Source organism: Camelus bactrianus, chromosome 3 (genome assembly GCF_048773025.1).
Source record: "Camelus bactrianus isolate YW-2024 breed Bactrian camel chromosome 3, ASM4877302v1, whole genome shotgun sequence".
Lineage (NCBI taxonomy): Eukaryota > Metazoa > Chordata > Mammalia > Artiodactyla > Camelidae > Camelus > Camelus bactrianus.
In genome coordinates this window covers 7,009,574-7,036,885 of record NC_133541.1, presented here as the reverse complement: position 1 = coordinate 7,036,885, position 27,312 = coordinate 7,009,574, and the positions used below count along the sequence as shown (strand labels likewise).

The 27,312-nt window shown below is 44.1% G+C and overlaps 1 protein-coding gene across 1 annotated transcript in view; it reads right to left on the bottom strand.

The window, feature by feature from the left end:
- Positions 1-27,312, bottom strand: part of ADCY2 (adenylate cyclase 2) — a 378,985-nt gene that overhangs the window by 90,290 nt on the left and 261,383 nt on the right. Inside the window, exons 8-14 of the mRNA XM_074356066.1 lie at positions 23,218-23,376; positions 22,301-22,433; positions 20,761-20,937; positions 16,969-17,012; positions 13,451-13,531; positions 5,528-5,597; positions 2,464-2,561 (exon numbers count right to left, since the gene is read on the bottom strand). Coding sequence (XP_074212167.1) covers positions 2,464-2,561; positions 5,528-5,597; positions 13,451-13,531; positions 16,969-17,012; positions 20,761-20,937; positions 22,301-22,433; positions 23,218-23,376 — 762 coding nt within the window. The remainder of the gene's footprint in view (positions 1-2,463; positions 2,562-5,527; positions 5,598-13,450; positions 13,532-16,968; positions 17,013-20,760; positions 20,938-22,300; positions 22,434-23,217; positions 23,377-27,312) is intronic.

Sequence of the window (27,312 nt, the reverse complement as noted above, 5' to 3'; positions counted from 1 at the left end):
TGTTAAGATTTCAATGCCAATCATTGAAAGAAGAATATATAGGAGCCCCCCCATCTGCCGTATATAAAATATTCCCCATTATATATATCTGTATGTATTTCCTAACCAGTCAAGGAAAATTAAGAATAGAGAAAACTGGATCCGTCTTTCGGAGGTTAGGAGGATGGGGGACACGGGTGTGGGGAAAACCAAAGAAAAGCAAAGTAAATGAAACATGAAATAAGAGAGTAGAAGTAGGTCCACACACAGCAATAAACGAATTAAAACACAAATGGAATAAAGTCGTATTAATATACAAAAAGATATGAGATCTTTTTGAATAAATGAAAAATAAAAACGGATATTGTTTACAGGAAATACACTCAACCAATAATGGTCCCAAGAGCATGGAAATGCACATACAGTAAATACGACAGGATTATCGTTTGTGAAGCCTGGATTGTGTACAAATGCACATTTATTACATTAAGCGCTGTACTTTTTCTGTATCTTTGAAATATTGCACAGCAAGAATATTTAAAAGGAAAAAAAGAAAAATTAGGACATTAGAATAAAAGAAAAGTGAAGGAAAAAGACTAATATAATATGATATACCACACTACGAGGCTGGTACAGAAGTGCAGGTCTTAGCGCTCTTAGAGGCGTCCACAGACCTTACTCTGAGCTTTCTAACTGCCAACACAAAGAGGAAGAAGGACCCAGCACCTATTTCACAGTGTTCATGCTCAAAGTCCAACTTGTTGTTCAAGAGAAACACAATAATTGGTAATGATGCCCGAGAAAATGAACTTCCACGGGTTCCCATAAGCAATGCAACAGAAAAGAGACAAGAAAATAAAAGCAAAGACAGAGATGACGTCAACTTGATTTTTTTTTTAAAAACACTGTCATTTCATGACAGGTTTTTCCTAGTCCCCAGAAGTCTTTCTGTCTTCTTTGGTCTGGTCGTTTATAATGCCCTAGTCACGGTCTCCCCTCCCAACAGCAGGAGAGAAACCCTATCTTCACCGTGACATAGAAAATATAAAAATACTCCTCCAATAGGAAGATGTAGAAAAAGGCAAGAACTTATCTACTTCAGAGTATCAACAAGGGCCTGCATCCCTGGGTGACACCTGCTTCACCTACATCACTTTCTAAATGCCCCTCTCCTATTCAGTGAGCCTTGTCTGTGCAACAACAGCTGAACTTAAAAGCAGCTCAATTTGTTAACATTTTTGCTGATGGAACACTGATAGGCTGACAGATTTCAGTCAAGGCTGTGTAGGTCGACAGGAAGAACTCATCTGGCGAACGTATTTCAATGCTAATTTATGGGGGAGGGAGGGGACGCCCAGTGGAACTTCTTCTAAAAGTGGGTGGAGAGCTTTGGAACCATACATGTATGAGGAACACTTTGATTTGTCATTAATCTACAAATACCTGGTATTGGCTCAGTGCCCAGAACACTGTTTGGTGTTGTTTGGAGTACAGAGGGGAAGGCAGACCATTTCCTTCTAGTTTGCTCACATCTTCATAAGACCAACTGTAACCCAGCCTCAGCAACTCAAGTTGCCCACAAATGCGGGCGGTCCTGCTGAAGTTAAACGCAACCACACAAGGAATGCCAGCTAGACTGGAGACGGTCACTGCGGCCTTTGCAAAACACGCAATGATCAGGGGAAAGGAAACGTGTCTTAAAAGTTCCTTCTGATCCCCAACTGTTGGAAGAGGGACAAGAGTCTTCTTTTCCTTTAGACTGTACAATGAGAAAGAATCCGTTTCTTTAAAGGAAGTCAGCTGACTTAAATCGCACTCACTAAGAAGGTACGAGGGAAAGACGACATAGGAATCAGAGTGATTCCTGGATTTTCCCAGTAGGTGGACAAATGTGAAGATGTGCAATCTGGTTACTCAGTTCTCCTGTCTGTTCCAGGTCTCTCTGGGGAGGGGCGAGCTGGACAGGGACTCGCAACCATCGGAGACGGCGGAGAGGGTGGACTTGAGGGAGGGGAACATGAGGTCAGGACGGGTGGGTGGGCAAGTGAGCCCACTGCAGGCTTTGTCCTTTCAATATACAACAGGGTTACTTGTTTACTAGAAACAACATCTGGTGATGTTGCCCTTTCTGGGTAAAGTTGATTGGATTATGTTTCTTACACATAAGTATCAGCATAGTATGGAAATCAAAGTAAAATGGCTAAATTTATTTAAAAACATCCCGATAAGGTGAATCAACATGTCCACCTTGAAAATCCAGAATTACTGTAACTAAGTGTGACACGCGGGTAGTGGGGGGCGCTCAGCTTCGTGGATCCTGAATTAACCTGCCCCGCCCTGCGTCCCCTCCCTGCTCCCCCCTCCACCATGTTACATAAGCGCTCTGGTGGAAACTATCCATCCTCTCATACCCTTCAGTACGCCCGGGCCCCAGCAGAGAGGCACGCCCAGTGAGAACCGCAGAGGAGAGCCGTGCGCACTTACTTGGGTAACACCAGGATCTGCACGATGAAGATGCAGAAGAAGATGAGGCAGGCGCAGGTCACATAATACTTGAACGCTGGCAGTGCCGTGGCTCGGTACTGACGGGAGGAAAGAAACCAGGAATGAGGGGCTTTCTAAGAGAAGGGCTGAAACGATCATCCGGCAGCCTGACCGTATCTAGTTCACGCATCACACTCGTCACTTGTAGATTGTGGCAAAACATGAGCTAAGGACAAGGGCTGCTCATCTCCAGCAGTGTGAGCTTCCTCCCTCCAAATGAGCAGTGAAGGAGGGACTCTGACGGCCATGAGTTTTATGAGTCCAACTGTTCAGAAACCCATTTAAAGGCACTCAGATCACTCCATCAAGGAGAGTGGGCACCTGGCCAGGAAGATGAGTGAGGGGACTGCAGGGACGTCACCTGCAGGTGTCCCAGTTCCCTTGTGGGTCTGAGGTCCCCGATTACTTGGGGAAAGCAAATCACTTCACGTAATAATATTTTACTTTTGAACACTATTGAGGAAATGCAATTTCCTCATTTGATTTAATCGTTTTAGTATTTTATTTTATTATAGTGAGTGAATTTACAAGACAGAAGACCAGCAGGCTCTGTTCTAGGTCTCCGATCGTTCTGTTTGCCTGTCTGGGGCTGGCTGCTGGACACCCTAGCTACTCATCCAGCATAATTGGCAGGTTCAAGCAACTTTCCATAACATCGAGGATCATAAATGGATCAATGTGGCTGCCTGGTTGGGACTGTCCCTGCTTGAGTTAGCAGGACAAGCTGGCCAGTGCTGCAATCATGATGTGATAGTGGTCTGTCACATATCACCTTTATGATGGTGATGGTGTGCTGGGTACTCTCCACGCTTCCATGGACTAACTCACTTAATCCTCACAACAACTGCCCAAGACAGGAACTATTATTGTCCCAAGTTTTGGATAAAGGAACTTTGGACCAGAATGACTGATTAACATTCAGAAATACACAGCACATGGCAAAACCAGGATCTTCACCCAGGTAGACTGGCTCCAAACCCAGGCTTCCAACCGTGAGTCTCTACTGCCTCTCAAAAGAGGGTTCTCTAAAAAAATGAATGGAAATAAAGTGTTTGTGGCAATGCTATAGAAACCTCCTGACAACGCTGACAGGTTGCATTAGCTACATCTGCAGTTTCCCAAGTGCTGGGAAGTTAGGTGTGTATTTCTTGGGTTTAGCCTCTGGGGTTTTGGTGTGGATGGCGGATCTCTGGTGGTCTGACTCCTCCCCTCTGTCTTGCTGTCTTTTACCCCTCCTGCCAGCCTGAAGAGCAGGCTGGGAATAGGAGGACAGAAAGTGAGCTTGAGTCTCAGTGCTGTCTAATGTCTGCCTCAGAGCCGGCCTCTGCAAATGCTCACATGGGGAACGTCAGCAAAAGCTTCCTGTTTGAATGATGATCACTTTCTGTTTACTAGAATATTTTTGGGTGAATTTTGTGACTTAATAGCCAGGATAATTTACATCCTGATGAAGAAGCTATATTAGCATAATTACTAAAATGTGATCATGTTTTATGCTTTCAATTATGCCCTTGTCTTCTGCGCTGTGTATAGAGACATGAGTTGGAATCTCTCCATGGTATTAATAAAGGAAAGGAGTGGTATTAATAAAAGAAAAAGATTTTTATCAGGAAGGAAATAATTTAACATTTAAACAATAAGTAGTCATTAATGTATAAGTTGTTCAAAGATAAAATAGCCATTAATAATAATATAATAATAATAATAATAATAATAATAATAATAATAATAATAATAAATTATATAAAACAGCAATTTGGTAAACTTACTGCAGTCAAGGCTCTGACTTAGAAGCACACAACTGACCTTCTTGGCCACTAACTAATATAAAAGACAGTTCTGGTGTAACTGTAAGATCCAACCTTAACGAATTGTGGAAGGATTTTTGATATGTGGTATGTCCATTTCAATATCCATAAAACAATGAACTACATTTCCTCAACAGAGTTTTACTATCATTGCAGTGACTGCTGCCACTAATATGGTAGCTTTTGTTCAAATTAAGGCTGTAATTATATGGCTGGATGATGGACATGTTACCTCTAACCTGTTTCTTTTCTAGATCGACACAAAACAAAAGGCCAACCTGGAACAATTGTCCTTTCTGCTATAATTACTTAATTTATTTTAGCAAATCCATGTTAAGCTTGACATGTACAAAGTAAATGTCCACCTATTTACCTGTGCCTGAAATAGCTCTCACTTTGCGAGTCATAATGTGAAACTATTTAGATGCAACGAAACTTAAAAGTTTAGGGTTTCTAATTCTCCCAAACAGGGGATGAATGTAAATCTCATGCTTTTATCAAAAATTTAAAGTAATTTGTATAAAGACATTATAAACTTATCAGAAAGGATTTTGCCTCCCTTTAAAACCTTTTCCTTTTTTTTTCATTTTTCAGCTTATTAGGTAGAATTATTATAGTTTGACTGCACATACACATTATATTGCATGTAAATACGTATATACAATATACTGCACATATTTTTTAGTTTACATATATGTACTGATTATTGCTTCTAAGAACAATTTAGAGCTTTAGCTTTTTACTTACATAGCTATCAAAGGAATAAAGCCAACCATAAAATAAGAATCAACAGAATGTGGTGATCCAGTCATAAAGGACAGACAAATGTGCTTACACATGTTCAAGAAATCGATCATCTGTCTTCCTTTTAAAACCTTTTCTAAGAAAACTTTCCACTGAGAAAGCAAAGTACTAACTCCTTCCCTTTGTTAACTCCATCACCCCACGTATCACAGACAGCATTTACTACCAGGGGTGTTGAGAGTGGTGACAAGACAAAGACAGACATGTAGCAACAAGAAATGTGGGAAAACATATCTGCATGAAGCACCACAGGAAAAGCTGGGAAGAAACCTGACGCGGTTAGAAGCAGTTTAAATGTCATGAGTGAAAAAAACATGAATACAATTCCATGGTGGAATTTTTTAAAAGTAATATTTTGGCAAAATGATTGATTTTGAAGGAAAATAGCTTACTTCTTTCTCTAGTATTTTATTGTAGAAAAGTAACGAGATTCTCTGAATGTCTTCGGACTTGAGCCATTGCCTGGAAACAAAAAAGGACAGACACATCATAAAACCAAATCTCTAACCAAACATCTGGAACTATTTTTTAAAAATGACTTGCATTCTTCTTTCTTCATAATGCCAAATAACTGGATATGGAATCCAGGTTTGTTAACAGGATCTGCAAAGACATTTTTCTTATTCAGACACTGCCTTGTCCTCCTTTGAAAATTCTATATGACAAATCAACTGTCATACCCAACTGAAACTCAAGTTATTCAACTTGAATAATTAGGGAGATAAGTCACCAAAAGGACTCAACTGTGTCAATAAATTTACTACCGGATGTTTTACTGAAACCACACAGCAGTTTCATCCCCTAAAGGATTTGGTTCACAGAGAAGCAGTATGTTTCTTAGCTTACGGTGAGCAACACACCCCAGAGCATCAAAAACATTCAGGGTGGCTTCACGCTCTAGGCAGGAAGATTTTACTCCTTTCACACTTACTAAAGGTACTTTCATTGTCATGGTTTTCATTTCTATAAAGTAAAAAAAAAAAAACTGTGCTTGAATCGTTTTAAAAAACTGGGTAAAAATTCTAACATGAGAAGCAATCAGTTCAGACCACTAACATAGTACGTTGCTGCAGGCACACAAACACATGCATCCCCCTCAGATGTTGAAAAATAAAAATTATATGAAAGTAAGCATTCTTACATGTTGACTGACTTTCAGAAATCTATTTCAAGAAAGCAGTTGAGCTAGAGAAAGACTTTGGAGACGAAACCCTTCACTAGAACGTTGCGCACACTCACAAGTTAAACAGCCACACCGGGCGTGTGATCGTGCCAGCTGGGCTCACGGTGGCTGACACAGTTGCACATTTTGCAATAAAATAAACACAGCATTTTATGGAATAAAGCTTAGTGAAACAGACAGATACACATTCTCGTAATCATGAGTACAGAAATGTAAGAAAAAACTAATCTACGCACCAAGAAAAGTATCTGCAAATAAACGTTGACGAAATAAATAACCAACTGGGTTAAGTCATTACACTGAGGAATTTTTATTTCTACTTTCTGATGTTTTAAAAATAAAGACTTTTAAGATTAAAAAAAAATAACCTGAATTACATATGTATATGCATGTAGTATATATGTATAGATACCTGCATATATATGTATATGTAACTATACATCTATATCTAGACATATATCTATATATAGATAGAAAAGGTATATATATATAATTTCTAGACAGAAAATTATGTTTTATGTATATAAAATGTTGTACGTATGCAAACAATGATCAATTCCCACGAATTCTCAAATATGGTATTTTTCCAATCCACTGGCCATATTTCTGTGGATTCTGACTACCTGCGATGTATTTGGGAGATAAAGGTAAATAGGGAACACCTTTGAGGATCCAGGAATAAAGGCCAGGTGAGCTGTCACACATCACCCTGTGATCAACAGGAACAGTCACCTCCCGATTACAGATTCGGGTCTGAACGTGCACTGACGTTTCACACTAGGATTACCAAGTTAATCCAGGAGGCCAGCGCGTTTGAGGAGGAACATCTCCAGGTCCACCCGGACAGCCACGGGCCCCGGGCCTCTGGGCAGATCCACAGACTCTCACGCGCGTGAGCTTAAATAATCCAGGAGACGAAGCTACAGTCAGTGCAATTTCAACTGAGGCACAGAAGCCAGGAATGGATTCTAGAATGATTGGCATTCAAAATGAGATCTATAAAAATACTTCTTGATTCAAGGTTACAAGCTTTAGGTATCAGTGAAATAAACTTTTTTGGGGGTGTTTCTTATGACTGCACCAGGTGCAGAAATATGGGACTAGTTGGAAGAATCAAAGGAGCAGAAAATGAAATGCAAAGTACATGTTCACGATTCTCATTTTAAGAACTGCATACTTGTTCTGGATATCAAACTATGAATACTGTATGCTGGTAATTTATTAAAAACAGTTTTCTTCTTTATTGAGAATGAGAAGTCTAATCCAAAAATGCTCCTGGATAATATAAACTTGGAAATAAAATATGGGTGTAATTTATGAAGTGGAAATAAAACCAGCTCCACACTAGTTAGCAGGGCCCCCATATTTCCAGTCTAGGTTGTGGTTACCTGTCTGTGACCCGCACATGGACAGGAGGTGCTCAAGACCAGGCCTGACCTTCCTGGTGTCCCTGGCACCGAGCACAGGTGCTAAGGCTTGATCCCTCGGGGAAATGACTGAATTTCAGTTGTTGGTTTTAGGTATTAGCCAGTAAGAATCTTTGTTGCAAACAGTCACGCTACACAACTAATTAGCCATAAGGCCGCGCCGTTTTTGCCACAATAGATGAAATCAATGGTTGATTCAGTTTTGGATTCATTACACTAGAAAATGATAACATACCAATTTTTGCAAATTTTTCATCTCTCCATCTGTCAAAACCCAAAAATGTACCAAGCTGTGGCACATGTATAAAAGGCGGCTAGTCATCCACAACCGTCTTCAAGACCATTCACCACCGGTTCTTTGTCTGATTCAGATACAACACCTTGTTCTCTTGCCATGTTCTCTACCAGATCCATCGTGCAGCGTTAGAAGCTGGAGGTAATAGAAGAATCAACCCCCATCACTCTTCCAGAGGGGATGGCCGCGTGATTCCTCATGGGTATAAATTTCTCGAAAGTGGTGAAAATTTTTTTTGCCATTTGACAGCAAAGGACATGATGTGGACAGAGTTGTAGTATTTGGCACAGAATTTGGTTCAGATGACTTGGTGAACTGTGGGGACTGGGCGTGACAGGACACGTCAGTATAGCTGAGTTGTGCATCACCAGGTATTTACGTTAACACACATTGGTAAGAAACAGCAGCGTCCCTCCACTGTTCGTTCTACTCGCAGGGAGATCAGAAGAGACGTGGAGCAGAAGTTGTTTATATCTTAAAGAACCCATGTTCTACATTAGGTCCCGAATCCTTGGCGATGGACCTTGAGAAAGAGAGCATCACCGCTTTCTCTGAGATTCCCTCAAATACAGCCACGACCCTGTATCTACACACATTTCAAGGGCACCCAAATATCTTTGGTATTTTTATTTTTCACAATCAGACCTTTAAAAATTTTGTTATTAATGTGTCATGATGTCCATTTTAATGCCTCTTTCTTCATTTTATTTTCTTGCTCCTTTATGGTAAGACTGTCTTATACCGGTTAGTCCTGAAGCAAAACCCCTTGCAGCAAAGATATTTAAGGAGAGAACACGGGACACACAGCTGTGGCCTTTGCCTGCCTCTTCCCACAGCAGGTGGAGTGTGGCCTGTGGCTTCTTCCTTGGAGCGATGACTGATGGGCCTAATTCTTCCTCCCTCGTCCTCAGAGTGAAGGAGAGTAGACCCTGCAGACCTCGCGGTGTCTGTGGTCCTCTTACCGATTTGTAAGAAACTCAGAGATGTCTCCTGTGACTTGGGTATCTGGAACAGGAAAGGTCTGGGTGGGCTGTTAAGATCAAATATTCTGGGGAACCGGAACCACAGAGAGAAGAGAGAATCTGTGTGTGTTTCATGCATGGTCTCCTGACATCGGTCCTGACCCATGTGGTCTCCGGCCTGGAGGAAGTCAGCCCCACCCCTGGGCTGTAAATAAGTTTCTTTATCAATTTACGTGCAGTTGTTTTGGGGCTAGGCCGAGGCCAATAAAGACAATTCTAAACAAGATCCTGACTTGAGGTGAGGAGCAGAGATATCCTGAAATGTAGGATGCAGGTTCCGGCAGCAGAGGGGAAGCTAAAGCAGGGAGAAGGCCACCTTCCTCTTGTTAATGACAGTGGAGTGTTTGTACTCCCCCCAGCTCACGCGTCGGAGGCCTAACCCTCCGTGTGGCTGTCTCTGGAGATGGGGCCTCTGAGGGCGTCAAGTTAAATCAAGTCCTAAGGGTGGGGCCCTGACCCAAGACAACAAGCGTCTTAGGAAAGAGGAGACACTGGGGAGCTTGCTCCCTCCCTTCCTCTGCGCGGCCCCCAGCAGAGGCCACACGAGCACATGGCATGGAGGCTGCCCTCTGCAAGTCAAGGCGAGTTTTCACCAGACACCACCGTCCAGGCACCTGATCTCTGACTTCTAGACTTCAGAGCTGTGAGAAGACCAGTTTTGTTGTTTAACCTGTCCAGCGGGTGGCACTTTGCAGGGTAGCCCCGGATGACTGACACTCCTCCCTACGCGGCGCTGCATCCCTAGGCCTGCCTGGCCTGGCTGTGCAGCGAGGCCCTGGGTGACCCTGGGGCATCGGGGAAGGGGGTCCCTGGGCCCAGAGCTGCCGTCAGTGATGCTGGACAGGAGGTCTCTCTGAGTGGAAGCTGGAGCCCTGTCGTCTGCCGGTCACCGAGTCGTGCACGGAGGTCCCTCCACTCACACGTAGCTCAGCTGGGATCACCCATCCTTCATCACCTCCGCAGCACCCTTCCTGCACCAAGGGGCCCGTGGTTCTCCCCTTTAGAACTTTTTACATTATCTTTTTCTTAACTGTTGTTTTTTTTTAAACAAATGTGGGAGAAACCAACATGGCAATCTCATTCTGAGTATTAACTATCCAGCACACACATCTGTAACGAGATGACTCTCCCAGGAGCGCCCAGCCCCTGGAGAGAAAAATGCTGTTGCGGAGAGAATGGCCCCAGCACCCTCCACCCACAAAGCTCCCCTCCCTGCCTGCTCTGCACCTCCGACAGAAGCTTCTGGAAATCCTCCTTGCAAATACATGGTACGTGCTTTCTCCTGTCACCTCACTGCCACCTAAAAGCTGGCACTTGCCATCTGCCTCTGCAAGGATGAGGTCACGAGCCACTGTGGTCGCTGACCCACAGCACACCCCGCGAGGTGCTCAGGGCGGAGGTCAGGAAGGAGGTGCTCTGTGCTCTGGGAAAACTGGCTGAACAGAGAGCTAGATACTATCAGGAGGAGACTTTATTTGCCCCATTTCTTGCATCTTCTCCTATCTAGAAAGGCACTAACACCACTAACGGTGACATTCACTCCCAGTGGCCTGCAGCAACACTCATCCCCTTTCACAGATATCATGTATATACTGAGCTCGCCCCCTGCCTCTTCAGGCCAGTTCCTCAGAGCTCTCTGAGAGCCTGTCTCCCTGGCTGCAGTCCTCATTCTGCCCCCAGTAAAACTCAATTCACAGCTCTCCTGTGAATTTGTTTTCAGTCAACACCACGTACCCAGGCTGAGTCAAAACCTCTGCCCTGAGCTCCGTCCTTCCCGGGCACGGCCAGCTCTGGTTTGGCTCTGCAGGATTCACCGTTGGGCCTCCCTGTCTCCATGAATCCTCGACACACCACCAGAACGTATCCGATCCCACAGCCATTGCTCGCAGCCCTTCGCTGGGGCCTAGCCCCACCACTGCAAGTTGCCTCTCAGGAAATCTGACCTTCCACTCAAGCCTCTTTACCCTGAAGGCCTCCTGCAGGGTGCCGGGGTCCTGACGGTGCTGAGAACTAAGTCCACCTCTGACCCCGCGCCCTGCTACCGCATCGTGAAGCTTTCCTTCTCCTTCTCTTAGTTTCCTCCAAGATTTAGCTCAGGCGTCAAGTGTCACTTCCTCCAGAAAACTCGAGATGCTTCTGTCCAACACAACATGTCTTTTGTCTCTGCTGCCCTTCTCCACTTCACATGTCGAGACCACAGGGCGTCTGTGCAGTGATTTCTCCTCCCCTCCTGCAGGGCTTTGAGGGGTGACCCTGTGCCCTGGGTCTTGGTAAGTCTGACGCCAGCAAACCTGCTCAGTCTTTCACAAATGCTTGCTAAATGAGTAAATGAATGAACACAGGACTATTTGCGTATAAATCACTGTTTTGTGTCAACAGCAGAAAACAACCGAATGGCACATCAATCCTGGAGTCCCTGTTAAACCCTCAAGTGGAAAATCAGATAAGGTCAGAACATCTTCTCAAAGAACAAGAGGAGTTAATGAGCAGGGCACAACAGAATGGGAGGGAAGCTAATTAAAAAATACACGCGTAACAGCTTCCATTTAAAAAAGTGTCTCTTTTGATTTTTGAGTACAGCATGACACTTCCCCTATTTGATTTCGGAAACGTGTTGGGAAAATTACAACACAAGCCGTTACGCTGACGTTAAACATTACCCTCACACAGAAAGGCGGTAACCAAGCATTCTGTGCACGCTAAATGCCACAGCGCAACAGACAACGCACAAACCGCCTTCATGGAAATCAAGCGAAGCCAACAACCGCGCTTCCTAAGACCCCTTTAGCAGGAAGGCTCTAGAGGGTGGGCACGGAAGTGGCTTCAGAAAGCAGGAGGCCTGCCTAAAGACCTGCTGAGGCTGATCTTGCACATTCTTTGTTTTTTTTTTAATGAGTACTGTTATGATTGTGATTGGCTAAACTTTGTCAAGGAACAAGATTGCTTCTTTCTTCTGATGTAATTTCTTCCAGGTGGGTCACAAAGCGTCTCCTCCGGTTGAGTGAACCTACATTATACGACATCAGACCCACTTGGGTTTCCGCTGCCAGTACATTCGGGGGAATCAATGGTTCTCAGTTTGTGAGGGGCTGAGGCTTCAAGTGGGACGGAGCTGAGACCGTCTTTCACACTGGTCGGGGTACCAGGGGACACAGAGCATCTGTCTGGGCGCTGCTGGCCTGCCCTGCGCGCTGGACGGCACTGGGAGGCTTTGTCCCTCTGGAGCGTGCAAAGCGACCAGGCAGCTGCCCACCCAAGGTGCCGGCTTATCTGAACTGCGGCTCTGACCCGACAAGACACTTTATTGTGCATACGTGCGATTTCATACGTACACACACATACACTCTTGTGATGCTCACACAAGTCCTGCAAATATGCTGAAATGAACACTTATGAGGAACACTCTAGAAGAGGCACTCATTTTGGAGGCAGAGTTCTAGGTGAAAATCATTTACACTTTCCAAGAGTCAACTCTTACAGTAAAAATTAAATATGTTTCCATAAGCATGGAAACTTTTCCATAAAAGCTTTGCATTTGGATCTGCTAAGGGTTTCACGACAATGGAACTCAACAAACATTTATGGAGCGTGTGATGAGCACCAGGCACTACTGAGGCGCTGACCTCGGGTCCTCCCTGAATTCAGCAGGACGTGCGCGTCTAAGGAGAATCTGAAGGCTGGTGCATGTAATCATTCTGTCCGGGCCATGAAAGCCACCACCCTCTTTAAATCTTTTCTCCTGCATTCTTGGACCAGTAAATTTTTTTTAAAACGTTTTATTTGTATTTTTGTGGGGGAGATAATTAGGTTTATTTATTTATTTTTTAATAGGGGTACTGGGGTTTGATCCTAGGACCTCGTGCATGCTAAGCACCACCCTCTACCACTGAGCTATACCCTCCCCCTCCTTATTCTTGGACCACTTAAAATGACAACAGCAATTCTTGGCTTCATAGACTGAAGGATATTTTGCCCTCCAAAGAATCAGTCTTCCTCCCACTGCCTCCATGAATTCAGCTTCTAACACTCTAGTGTCACACAATAATGTTTCTCTCATGTGGAATCTCTACAGAGCTTTAAAAAATACTTACTGAATATGTTACGTTTTCCCGTCTATGATTACATATCATGTTGTTTATCGGTAAGCTACTTGGGGAGGATCTATTAGGCAGGAATTAAAATTTTTTCAGAAGATGAAATACTGTTAACAAAAGCTATTATTAAGGATGACTGAGGCGAAATGAATGATCTGTCTCAGCGAACTTGGCTTTGTCATGATAAGTATTACCGAGTTTGTGGTGAAATTCTTTTGGAAAATATGTCATTATTTTCAAAGAATAGGGTTGAAATGAGAGATGGATGATAATTTAAGATTTAAAAGTACTCACTTTTGTGCATTAATTCCATCAATTGCTTGAATCATCCTTTCATTTAATTCCTCTTCAAATCTTTTCTTTTGTGACTTGGTTCTACATGAAGGAGGAAATATTATGGGTAAGAATATCACCACGAAACTAAACAGCAAGCTCGTTGCTCTGTGACGCCAAAAGCTTTTTCTGATTCTGTTCATTGAATTTTTTAAAAGAGGAAACAATAGTCCACGTGCAGCCTTGTCCCTGTTAACACAGAGCCACTGTGCACTGAGTAAAACGTTGCCTTACAACTCACTTAGAACAAAATTAAAAAGCAACACTGACAGACGTGTACTTAGTGTTTAAGATAAAAGAAACTTCCGTCCTAAGAAATGCATTAGCCCTTGAATCGTTGCCTTCATAAACTTTATTCAGGTGACAGAACACACTGGCTTTGGAACCTGTCTTGCAAAAACTTGGTTTGGTTGACGAAACAATCATTCCTGCTTCGTGTTTTCCTTGGTCAGTTTTCAATAATGTGCAGAGGCTGCAGCCTTATTTGAGACACGTCAGAGCTTAAGTGTATGCATTTAAACGGTCCTCAGTTTTTGAAAGCGCTGTTCCCAGAAAACCCTACTGACAGGTGCAAACCACTCACTTGGCCTCGGAAGCGAATACTCTTCAGCCGTCATATGAAATGCTTTGTAAATAAACTGTGCCAAAACAACACTGGGTTCTCCAAGGGTAACTTGACAATTAGCAGGAGAATGATGTCAAGGAGAAAATCAAAATAATGCCTGTTTTTAAAAGCTGAACAACTACTGTAAAGAGTTTATGCACAGTCTGGCCCTTCCCAAACCGGCCCGAGCCCGCCCACGTCTGAGTCCAGGTGTGGACAAGCCCCCGGTCCGCCGGGGGTCAGCACGAGGCTTCTCCGTGCTGCGGGTGGTTAAACTGCTCACCAAATAGCCCTTCCACTCTGGAACAAAAATAATACTTTTCTGACCTTAGAACTGCCTCCCTATATAGATAAGAGTAGTATTAAATATGCAATGTCATATTTATCTGTAATTAAATCTTATGGATTATCATTAATGAGATGGATGGGTAATCCAGTTACATTACATCATTGTTTGTGGATTCCTACCTTCAGGTCCTGCCTTCTTGAAACAGGCCAAGGGCAGGTTTGGTTCAAAAACAGAATACTATTAAGTGGTCCACCTAGAGACACCAAGCCCACTGAATGAAGAGGTTTCAGCATGCCAAATTCCAAGCTAAATTTGGAAGCAAATTAATTTTGATCCCTCTCTTAGAAAAAGCAAGGAATCTTAGCAGTCCCCCAGTGGGGCTCATTCTCATCTGAGGAGCCACCTTCAGTAAACTGATGACTCTTCATTTTAATTTTATCAGCCCCTTGCCTGCACTTGAGATTCTCGACTTCCACTGGGTGGCTTTCTTTTTTGAAAAGTCTCACCAAGTCTAAGAAGAAACAGTGTAAGCGCCTTAAGGTCACAGGAAAAGGAAATCCTCCAGCCATATGCCCAGGGCTAACAGTGGCACCATCTCTGTGAATCTGTTAGGATGAGCTAAGATGATGCCTGTGCGGTGCGGTAACTGTGGCACACGGAGTTCCCGATAAATGCACATTATTATGCATCCTTTGCATTCACTCGTTTTCTGGATAACAGTTCTTAACACGTAGATAGTTTCCTTGTCTCCACAGGTTTGTGATCTCTCCTACAGAAATGACAGGATACCCTGGGGGCTGGTCACGCACCCACGAGGAGCTCTTAATTCACCCACCAGCGCCCTGTTTCTCTGGCTTCCAGTGTCTCAGCGTTTCCCACCTTCCTGCCCCTGGCCCCACTGTTGGCTTCCCCAGTACTCGCTGTCCCCAAGCCCTCTTTCCAATTCCTCTCCATTCTTTCTCCTGAAGAGGTCCTGCATTATCTCAGATGATGCTCCACTGCCCTGTGATGCCAACTCACTGCCAGGCTGGAGGCTCAGAGAGGTTTTTTGACCTCGGCCGTGTTACAAAGGCGGGATGTGCCGGGGAAGCCCAGGTGAGGCTGGCTCGGAAGTCGAGCTTTCTCCATGACGCCTGGGGCCACCACAGATCAGCCACCACAGAGGAAGGAGTCTATAGGGAGGAGGCTCTCCGTAGGGCAGGCAGGACAGGGGAGCCGCTAGGAACGCGGGCTTTGGAGTCACAGAGCCTGGGCACACCATGGCCTTGCCTCCCCAGACGCATGACTCTGGTCGTTCTTCTAAACTAGAACGTCAGTACCCACTTCCTAAAATGACAAGGACAACAGCATCTACATTGGAGTGACCCTGCAGGGATGGATTCAGATTTTCCATCTGCCGGTGTAGATAAAAATAAGAGCTTATGCTCACTCAGAAGACACTGCCACAGAACACCGCGCTGCACCAGGCACTTCCCCCAGTAACTGCAGGAAATAGATTCTTAGAGCAAACCTGCAGCGAGGAGCAGAGAGATCACAGGACACAGCGAATATAAAGAGAAAGGGTGTCCGTGACACTTCTGCGGGCAGTTGCTGGCAGGTGAGCTCGCATCTCACTGGCCTGAAGAGTCACGCCTCCTCAAGGCACGTGACGGGGTCCAAAATACTCCTTAAAGTGGCTTAAGTTCTCTCTAATAGGGCATTTGCCACGTAAAAAAATAACAATTCAAAAGGCCAAGGACCCAATTATCCCTATAACATAGGCCTATAATTTTATGTGTCAATGCTACATTTCAGATTTTACACAAAATACAAGTTAGAGCTCATTATAGCGAAAGTGAAATCGCACAGAGGGACGTGGACTCGCGTGCGCTGTCTGCGAGGACTTAGCAGGTAACGATCCAGCTAGTTATGTTCATCTTTTGCTTTGATGTAATGCATTTTCTACAGGAATAAACTCCTGTCTCTGTGGGGCAAGAAAGGCTGACTTAAGTTTTGGGCCTTTCATTCATTACCCTAACATCTTCAATAAGAAATACTTAAGTCCCAGACCAATGCTGAAGAAGAACCCTGAGCCTCAAAAGCTAGAGGAACACAGACGAGAGAAAGGACTGGTGCCCGTGACCTCGTGGAAGACGACAGGCAGCAGGGCTCCCGGACACCGGTGGGAAGGCTTTTTACATTTCTGAACAGCGTGAGCTACATTTCTTTTCACTACAGAAGTGCTGGACTGATCTGGGTTTTACCTGGAAGATTCGACACAAAAATGCCCTATGAAGTAACATACTCATTTTAAGAAAATTCAATTCTTGACTGACTACAGACTAACATTAAGAAGCAGCGTCTAAGGAAACAAAAGTTCTCAAGTGTTTACTAGGCAGCATTCTCCTTCCCCCTCTCAATGCTAATAAAACTACACCAATAATCCTATTTTTAGAGGCTGAAAGCAACTTAATAGGGCTTTTCACAAGTAGCTGCTCTTTTTTTCCAAAGTAGCCTTCAAAATGACTGTAATTGATAATTACTTTGAGAAATAAGTTAAAAAAATGAAGCATTTAAAAAATCAGAAAGTGGAACAATGTACCATACCTTAAGGTGCGGTTTTGAAAATTATGCTGACCCATTGGTACATCCTGTTAAAAAAAACAAAAAGGTTATGAGCTGCCAAAACCATACTTTAAGAATCTTGCAATGGTAGTGATGTATAACATACTTTTTTTTTACCACAGAAAATATAATTTAGGTAACAAATAATTACCCATGTGGAGAAAAAGAACTTAATTATAAATGTGAAACAAGATTAAACGGTCAGTTTATATTTAGAATGTTGGAAGAATCAGGATTGTTGTCTGGACTTTTAAACTTTACATCCTGAACACAGATGAACTTATTTACAAAACAGAGACACACTCACAGACATAGAAAACAAACTTACCAGTGGGGAAACGGGGTGAGGAAGGATAAATCGGGAGTTCAGGATTGGGAGATACTAACGACTATATACAAAATAGACAGACAACAAGGTCCTACTCTATAGCACAGGGAACTGTATTCAATACCTTGTAACAGCCAATAATGAAAAAGAATATGAAAAGAAACCTATATATATATATATATATATATATATATATATATATACACATGTATATATGTAAATGATTCACTATGCTGTACACCAGAATTTGACACAACACTGTACACTGACTAGACTTCAATAACAAAGGGGCTCTGCATTTTGATCAGGAATGTGAGAAACCTGACTTCCTCTCAATAATAAGTAACAGTGAAATTAAACAAAAAAAATAACATCCTGATATGTGCAGATATGATTTCAAACACTGCAGAAGACTGTTACAAGGACTGTCATGAAAGTTACTGTAGGCAACTTAAATCATGTGGAAATGTAGTTTTGGCATCAGACAAAAATTTTAAAAATGCTTTAAAACACAAACATAATCACAAAATCTGTAGTCAATTCTTATCACTGAACTGAGCTGTTTAGAAATGGTACCATGGGTTAAGTATGTGAAATCAAGAATCGTTGAACATATATATATAAAAGAATCATTGATGAAAGGAAGATATCTACATAAGAGTCCTGAAAAGAACCAGTGAGAGGCAGACACTGAACCCACGGCCAAATGTGCAATAATAGACTTAAAAAAAACCAGGTTCACTTTCATACATTTGTGGTGGAAATTAAAAGTTGGAACAAAGCAGCTCTGAAGAAGCTTTTCTCTGTGGCTTTGATCTCCAAGGTGGGATCAGGAAATGTATTTACCCGAGGGAAGGTAAGGCTTAAAAAAATAATAACTGAACTCCAAGTTTTATTACATAACGTGAAATAATGCATTATTCACCAGTTCTATCAATGTTAAATCAAGAGTCAATGAGGTTCTGCATCGGGGATTAGACGAAATAACTTTGGTAATGACAGTTGTTCGACCCTGGAATGTCTTAATAGGAATGCCAATGAGCATCCATGTTGCTGCAAATGGCATTATGTTGTCGGTTTTTATGGCTGAGTAGTATCTTACGGTAGCTCACAGAGAAAACAATGTGACAATGAATATATATACGTTCACATATAACTGAAAAATTGTGCTCTACACTGGAATTTGACACAACATTGTGAAATGATTATAAATCAATAAAAAATGTTAAAAAAAAAAAAAAAAAGAACGCCAATGGGATCTTTCTGAAAGTGAGTGAGGGACGCGGCGAAGTCGCGGTCCTGTGGGCTTCGTGTGCTAAGCGAAGCCTCAGGATTTCCTCCAGGTGTCCTCCTTCGCCGCTAAGGCGGCGCCGAGGCTCTGTATCCGTGACTGGTCAGGGAAACTGAGCTTGCTCCAGAAGTCTGCTGACTTTTACACACAACCTCCTGAAGCTCAAAGCACTGGCAGCTCTCTCCTGAAGGAGGCACCTTGGCCCCCACGTGGCCACAGACTTAAGTCAGGTGGAAATCTTTCCCTGGGGGCCATGCTGACAGAGTAAGGGAGACAGTCACTCTGAAGTCCTGAGACAATGAAGCCTGATAAGAAATTAGCAACCACAGCGACAGCAGCAGCACGCTGGAAACGCAAGGTCTGTTTTCACAGGTCCACGTATGAAACAGCACGGAAATCATGTTCACATATTTATATATGATTCCTGTTTCTTGAAAACCAACCTACAAACCAACCAACCTACCAACCAAGCAAACAGCACACCAACCACTCAACCAATCATCGGCTTATAACAAATCAGTGAGAGACGTAGTTATTAGCCATTGGTGCCAACAATAAATGCAGTGTTGAGACAAAAGTATCCAATTTTTTTCACAGGAGGGACAGAAGCACCCATTGGCCCCGACACCTAGATTCCAGGCTCTCGGAATGCTTTCCTCTAACAGGCCTAGCTGCTGGAAGGCCCCAGTTGCCCCAGGCCCCACTCGTTGGACCTTTTCTCTTCTTACGATCTCACCCAGCTCTGTGGCTTCAAGCATCATCTAGAACCTGCCGACTGTCAGTCACAGTTCCAGCTGGGACCTCTGCCCCGACTTCCAGACTTGCACATCCGAATGCCACCTTCCCAGCGGCACTTAGATGACTAAAAGGCATACGGATTGGAAGATGCCCATTAGCAAAGTCTGGATTTTTCCATTCCAAATCACTGGACCTTTCCCGAGGGTCTGTCATCTCAGTTAACAGTATCATCATCCTTCCAGGTGCACAGCCGAAAAAAGTACGGATTCATCTCTGATCCTCCTTTTCACACACCTCCACTCCATCACCAAGTCTTATTTGCTCCACTTTTAGATTACATACCGAACTTGCTTCTGTTTCCACTACTAAAATCTCAGCACAAGAGGGGACCATCCTCACCTGGACCCCAGCCCTCCTGCTCCGCCACCCAGAGCACTAATTATACTATGCCTGTTCCTTGCTTAAGACCCTCTAACAACTTTCCACTGTATCAGAACAAATTAGACATGATTACCTCAGAGCTTCTCACCCCTAATGACCTCCTTTTGCTGACTGCTGATGAAGTTGAGAACAAAGGAAGTTGAGAGAACTCAGACAAAACAAGAACGCTAAGCCCTGCCTACTGGGCTTGGGCGTGTGACTGCGACGTGCTGGGAGGTGCGCGACACAGGGAGATGGGAAATACTCGCTTTTATCTGGCATTTTTTTTCTCATCAGCTAATAAGAATTATCTAACATCCCATTTTCTAGTTCACCCCAACGGCACCCTGCATACAGTTATTGCCATTCTACATGAAATTTTACTCAGAGAATTTTAAAAAATCTGACTATACCATTGGGGTTATTCTAAGTGATTACTGTATTTACTTTTCCCTCGTGAGTTTTTCTGTTTTCCGTCTGCATTTCAGCCATCTGACGGAAAACGTCCCTGTTGTAAGGAGCACTGGGACTTTATTCCCTGTTGGAAGCTAGAATGATGTAAATGAGGAGCTACTATAGCATGATGCACGCTGCCCCTGCCACAGCCTGGACACACGAGTGATGCAGAGACAGTTCTAATGAGGCTGCACGAACCCCAAGGACACCACGCCTTCCTCTGGTCTTTTATCAAGATGCTCAGGCTTTCTACCTCATGATAGCAAAAGCAAAACACAAACTTGGGTCAAAACAAAAGAGTTCAATTATATTCAGTTACTACACTGTCTTGGGCTTGAAGTTCTAATGCAAAATCATCCTAGGTTAAAACCCTCAGCAACGCCAGGCTGGCGCTCGTGGATGTCTGTCTGAGAGCTATTGGTAAGGGGCCTCTCCGAGAAGACGGTACGCTGGCCTCAATACAGGCAAAAGCAATTACGGTAGGAGATGCCTTTTGCTTTGGGGAACTAGCTGTGGCCTAGCACGGGGGTGGGGGGGGTACCGTGGTGCTGATCTTGCCGTTCTCCGTGGTCATGCTGTCTCTGTGATGCAGGTGTGCAAAGGGCTTGGCCGCCCCCCAGGACTCCAGGTACCGGGTCATGCGCACGGAGGCCCGCATCTTGGCTCCGTCGAGGGTGTGCCGAGGCCTGAAGAGGTGCTGGGGACTCCGTCGTTCTCCCTTGGGGTGAGAAAGGAAGTGCTACACCTGGTACATACACCCGCCCTCCGTCCTGCTCCGCCCCCCAAGAAGTTCCTCTGGCTAAGCATCGTGCCATCACCCTCCATGGCTTCCGCCCTCAGTCCTTCAGCGTGACTGGTATTCAGTGTCACAAGCTGCTTCAGCTGAGTGATTTTTTTTCAGACAGCAAGACTTACCTGTAATTGAAACTTAGGAACAAATAATAGCCATTTTAAAGGCCATTTTAATAAAGTTAATTCTTCAACAGAATACGCTGATCTGTTTCAATGTTTTCTTGATGGTTGTGTTTTTTCCTAAAGTGATGGCTGTAGAGAAGGGGCTGTTTTTGGATGCTAAATGGCCTCCAATACCCACGGTGTTCTTTGCTTGAACACAGCGTTCTTTGTACACCATTTTTTTTCATACCTTTCCCTGCACCACCCCCTGCCCCACCACCTCAGAATTCTTCCTGCTTGCCACACATCTGTCTCCAGATCAGCTGTCAAGTGAGTGGGAAGTTTGTCTCCAAGGATGAAACTGAGGTTTTAGGGAGGCTGTTGTGACTAAACAGCCATACACTTGATCTCGTGGATTTTGTGACACTGGTTTTGACAATTCAGGGGTGTTTCTTGCTGATATCTGCACTATTTACCAAGCCCGTGATTTCAAGGAAGTTACATAACCCCTCAGAGCTTCAGTTTTTTAATCTGTGAATAGCAATAATACTCAGTTGGCAGGAATTTGAAAAAGGGTGAAAAATGAGAGCCCTAAGCCCCCTGCTCTGGTGCGACACGTGGCGTGAAAAGGGTAAGAGACAGCCACTGTCTGCACGGGTGGGATGGTCTTCCGGGTCAGGAGGGTTTCACTGTATCAAAGTTAAACGTCTGCACAGAACGTACTCACACAAATGTGTATGTGATATTTAGCTGTGAATCTTTTAGAAATGTCTGCTTTCCCTTTTTCTTATCTTTTCATCCTACTTCACCTCTTTCGATTTTTATCATCTGAAGCCCTGAGAAAAATCTTCACCTTTCTTTAATTTCCCGACAGTCAGTCAGGACCCATCGTGGACTTTCAGAAGCATCACGGACCAACATACACATTGATTAACACTGACTAACACACACAACCTCGTGACACAGAAAATACCCCTGTCATATAAACAAGCAATTCATGCCGACTGTTTCTTTAATAAATATTTGAGTTCATAGCTACAAAACCTATATGCATTTAAAGCAATTTTAGAGGCAAAGATTAGCAAAGAATTACTCTTGACTAAAAACACTTTTCCATGCCAGTAATTTGTCCCTTTCCCTTGTAATCACGGAAGTCATAAGCTAATTACAGATTCAACAAGACTGACCTTGGGGTTGATTACAAAGTAGGTTTTCACCAGGTGCTGCTTTAAATATGGGTCCCTGATGTCGCCATCTCCTTCCTCCACTTTATAAGCCCCATTCAAGTGTTCCAGGGTGACCGAAGAAATGTGAACACGTCTGAAATTCCATTTTAAAACCACAATCAAGACAGAGAAGAAGGAACGTGCAGGAAGATTTTCTACTTATTTGTGTTTTCAGAAAGGATCTCTCCTTCCCCAAGTGAAGGAAAGGTTACGTGTTCTTGGTAAAATTGACTATAATTAAGGCTTACAGTCTCTTAGCCACTGCGTTGGAAATATGCTCCCAGATGTCACTCGCTACGAATATTGGGAGCTTCTCTGCACTTGCAGAAACCCACATGGCGAGTTACAGCAAATAAAACCTGATCATAGCAAATTTGGGGGTATGAGGGTATTTTTTTGAAATGCATGCCAAAGTCATTTTAGGAAGTGTGCAGATCCGTACAAAAGAATGGGCTTTCTTTCTTTTCCCTTATTTTTATGCTTCTGTAAATCATAGCACCTGCATCAAGATTCCATCTATCCAGGTGGTACAGTCTGCTTATTTTAATAGAACTGGTTTCAGAAGTTATCAGCAATAGAGAGAAATGCCATTTCTGCACTGCACTATGAAACATCTTTAACTGAGGTCTCTATTCGTAAATATGCAAGTAAGTGAAAGTCTGTAATTATGATCTGATATCCACATTCTCTGGCCACGGGTCATGGGGGTGGTGGAACTGGGGCTTGAGAGTTCATGTTCCTCTGGTTAATGTAAGAGTCCACTGGGCAAGAGTGCCCTGGTGCTAGCTGACCAAGGCAAGGGAGATCTCCAAGCCCTGAGCAGTTACTAACCTGTCCGCCTATTATTCCTAACCCAGAAAGCCAGCATCCCGCCTTACCCAGGGACCCCTCCGGCCTCCATGTGATTGGCCAGGGTGACGTCGTGGGACCACACGTCATACTGCCACTTCTGCAGACCGATCACGCCGCAGAGGACATTCCCGGAATGCACGCCCACACGCATGTTGATGTCAACTCCGGTGGCGTCCCTCACTTTCCTAAAGAGAAGGAAATCACATCACCCTCTAGGCATAGCCTCTTCTTCCGTTAATTCTTGGTCAATTTTCCAGGCATTTTCTTATTCAGAATTTCTCAGACTGTCGGAAATACTGTTATGAATTCCCCTCGTGGCAGAGGATTCCTGCTCTGAGCCTAGAGGAGGGGCCTTCCTCTCTGGCTACCACCCGTCTAAACCATGAGTGCCAAGCTCCGCCTGCTAAGGCATCAGGCCGGCCGTGGCCATGACGCAGCATTTTGGTCGTAACTTCTAGTTTTTCAACCAGCATATATCAAGCACTGATCACGTGCTGACACCTCCTTGGAATTTTCCTAGTGGACCCGTGTGTACTGTCTTGAACTGTGAGAAACCTTATTTGTTACTTGCCTTGTACATCAACAAACAATCTTAGATGCCACTTGCAATTCTAGTGCTTAGCATGACCTACATCCCCAGTGAATACGTTCTGTTGGTGACGGACAATACAGCTTATTTGTGAGCTTAATAATGACTTAGCCTGAATGGAAAATGTTAAAAAATAACCAGGAGATTAAAGCTTTTCAATTGTGCACATTCTTTAACAAAAAAAAGAGAAGAATAAAAAGCTCTTAAAAGCTTTAATCATGCATAAGGTATCATTCAAAAGAAACTAATTTTTAAAAATCATTTAAAAGCGACTTTGGGACCCTGTCACCAATTCATTAAAAGAGACAAATGAAGGACTTCCTTTAAGGGAAAATGGCAATGCTTGGCAACACTTATTTGTTTTTGGCAGATAGATGCATTTATCAACTAAAATATTATGGTAAAAGAAGAGTGCAGGAAAGTGTCCTTAGTTACATGGAGAGAACCACCCCCAGAGGAAGCGTGGGGGAAAGCTGTGATGCTGACTGCTCCCCACGAGGAGACGGGGTTGCAGTAAAACGACCCTGGAACTTCCCAGAATGACACAGGCATGCAAGTCATGCCTAAATGATGAAGAGCCACCAGCTGAGCATTCTACTGAGAAAAAGAACGGGTCTATGATGTAAAAATAAGTGGGCTCCTGAAATATGGGCATAGAAGGTTGTTTCCCTTCGCATCCCTTCCTTCCTATCTTCCTTTTCTGTTTTTTTTTTTCTCCATAAAAAAGACAATGATTCTAGTTGAGGCACTTTGAAAATTGTCCAGACCCTTCATTCTTGCTCACGAGAGGAGCATCAACACAACACAGGAGACCTGGGCTGCCCCCCCACCTGCCCCCCAACCCCCGCGGTGAGCGCTGCCCTGCTGGGCACTGCCTGCTCCTCCCCTCTGCGCTTCTGCTCACACCGCGCGCTCCCTGCGCCGCACTCCCCTGAGCCTCCCTTCCCAGACCGGCCTGGGGCCTCAGGCCAGTTTGCCTGGTTCTCCCATCCGTGACTGAGGCATGACCTCATCCAAGAAGGCTTTCCAGTCTCTCCCTCCTGGTTGAGGTGGGCATCCCTCCTACGTGCTCCAACCCCTCCGAGTACAGTCAGCACTCCCTGCTGCTGTCCACGTCTGCTCTCAGAGTGTCAGCCCGAGAGGACACAGACACAGGCTACCCATCAGCAGGTTCATTCAGGACCTGGTGCAACACAGACACTTAATACAAGTTTATTAATTGACCCAGGTCAGTTTTGAAGGATTTACTGTGTTTCTGTCTTTGGGAGATGACGATCCTGAAAAAACTGTTGCAGAACATTATTATGTTCTTAAGATTTTATGTCATTGAGAGAGAACAGTTCCAACCACATGGCATTTGTTTTTTGGGGGGGGTAATTAGGCTTATTTATTTATTTAACAAAGGTACCGGGGATCAAACCCAGGACCTCAGTGCATGCTATGCATGTGCTCTACCGTGAGCTATACCCTCTCCCCACCCATGGCATTCTTTTTATCAAAACATGATCATTGGAGAGCCAAGAGGGAATAACAAGGGACGACAAAGCCCTCTACAGCTGGCCGTTGGGACAGAATAGACTGGTTAATGATTCAACTCTTTAAAACAATCTCCTTGTGCTTCGTGTCTTTTTTTAGAAAAATGAGTTGATCAAAGGTTCAGATGAACTGACTGATTAAATGACTTAACGCACGTAGATGGCAGCCTGTGATCTACAGAAAAACGTTGGAATAACTGCTAAGAGCTTGCAACAATAGTAGCCAGCCTTCCTAGTTTTAAGGGGAGCTTTAATCACTTACAAACCAGAGTCCTGAATATTCCTTCCTTGATTAAGGACAGTTTACACTTTCATGACAGGAGAAAAAAAAAAGCCTCGCTAAGCGTTGGGAATATTCCCAAAGGGCAACGGACAGACAGACGTGCTTCTGCAGAGCTGACTCAGCTAACGGGGAACGGGGCAGCGGGTGAATGTGGAGGTCCCAACATGGCGGGACAAACACAGGCAAGGGTTCCTGGACCTACGTTGCTGGTTCTTACAAAACACCCGAGATAATCTGGAAAAATTCCAAGTGCCAAGTGCATGCTTTCTCTGCATCAGCTTAAAAAATAAACTTCCTGTATTCATGCTCATCTGTGGCTGAATAAATGGGGCTGGAATTGCTCATCTCTGGATGTGAGAGAGAACAAAGAAGTTTGAAATCCGCTGAGATGCTCTCTCTTAATGAAGGTGCAGCAAGACACCCTACTATTGATCACCTTGTCAACTGTGCATGAGCCGAACAGGGGATATACTACAACGGGTGCAGAAGCCTCCGGTCAAGGATTGGGACACACGGCCATTACATCTGAAGCTTCAGTTCAGGTATAAGAAAGAGTTCTGGGAGTTTGCTCAACGCTGCTGGCATCACTGAGATGCTGGACACATGAGACACCACCGATGCATCTAACATAAATGGATAAAGAAGGTGGTACATACATACAACGGAGTATGATTCCATCACTTGGAGGAATGAAGTATGAACACAAACCACAGCATGAATGAGCCTCGAAAACATCATAGCAAGTGAAACAAGCCCGACACAAAGGGACAAATATCGTACGATTCCACTTACATGGACCATCAGAACAGGCACATTTGCAGAGGCAGAGAGTCAAACAGAAGTTACCAGGGGCTGAGAGGAAGGGGATGGGCACTTGCTGTTTAATGAGTAGAGCTTCTGTTTGGGATGATGAGAAGGTTCTGGAAGAGCAGACATTGCTGATGGTGGTATGACATTTTGAATGTGCTTAATGCCATCAAATTGTACATGTGAAAACGGTTCAAAGGGAAGTATTTATGGTATGTATATTTCGCCACCATAAAAAAAACGTAACGACAACAAGAGATACCACGGACGACCTGATGACGTGCCAGGGGACAGAACGTAAGGGGTCCTTATCCTAAAGGCGCTTCAACATGCTGGGTTTACAGAAGCAACACAACCGGAAAACAGCTGATTCCAAAGCAGACATTTCGCTTCAGTAAAAGGGTGGGTAGCTTAACCCAGTGCTACTGATGCAGAGAATCCTGCCTTTCAGCAAACTCATTCGTGGAATCCACTTCATCTCATGTTGAAACCAACACTGAGGCTGCCTCCAGGGTGGGTTATAAATTTGAGAAAATCTGTTAGTTCTACTGATTGAATTCACTTATACCCAGACCTATGGTGCCGTGAACAGTTAATTCATTCTGAAATAGAGTTTAAAAGCCTTTTTTTTATGTTTCAGAGAAGACAAGTTATTTACTTATGGGAAGAAGCAGGAATACTTCTTTTGAGAAGCTGAGGCCACCCTGACCACCCCTCCCTTCTTGATTCTTTCTTCAATTCCTCTTTATTCATTTGCCTCCCACTCCCTGATCTGTCCCACAGTGGCCTGTGACAAACGCTTAGGTCTGAGGACCCCCCTGAGGCTGGGGGCTTCGTTATTCTTCCTGGGACAGCACTGGGAAACCCACCGACCAACCGTTCAGTCCATCTCAGCACACGACCAACT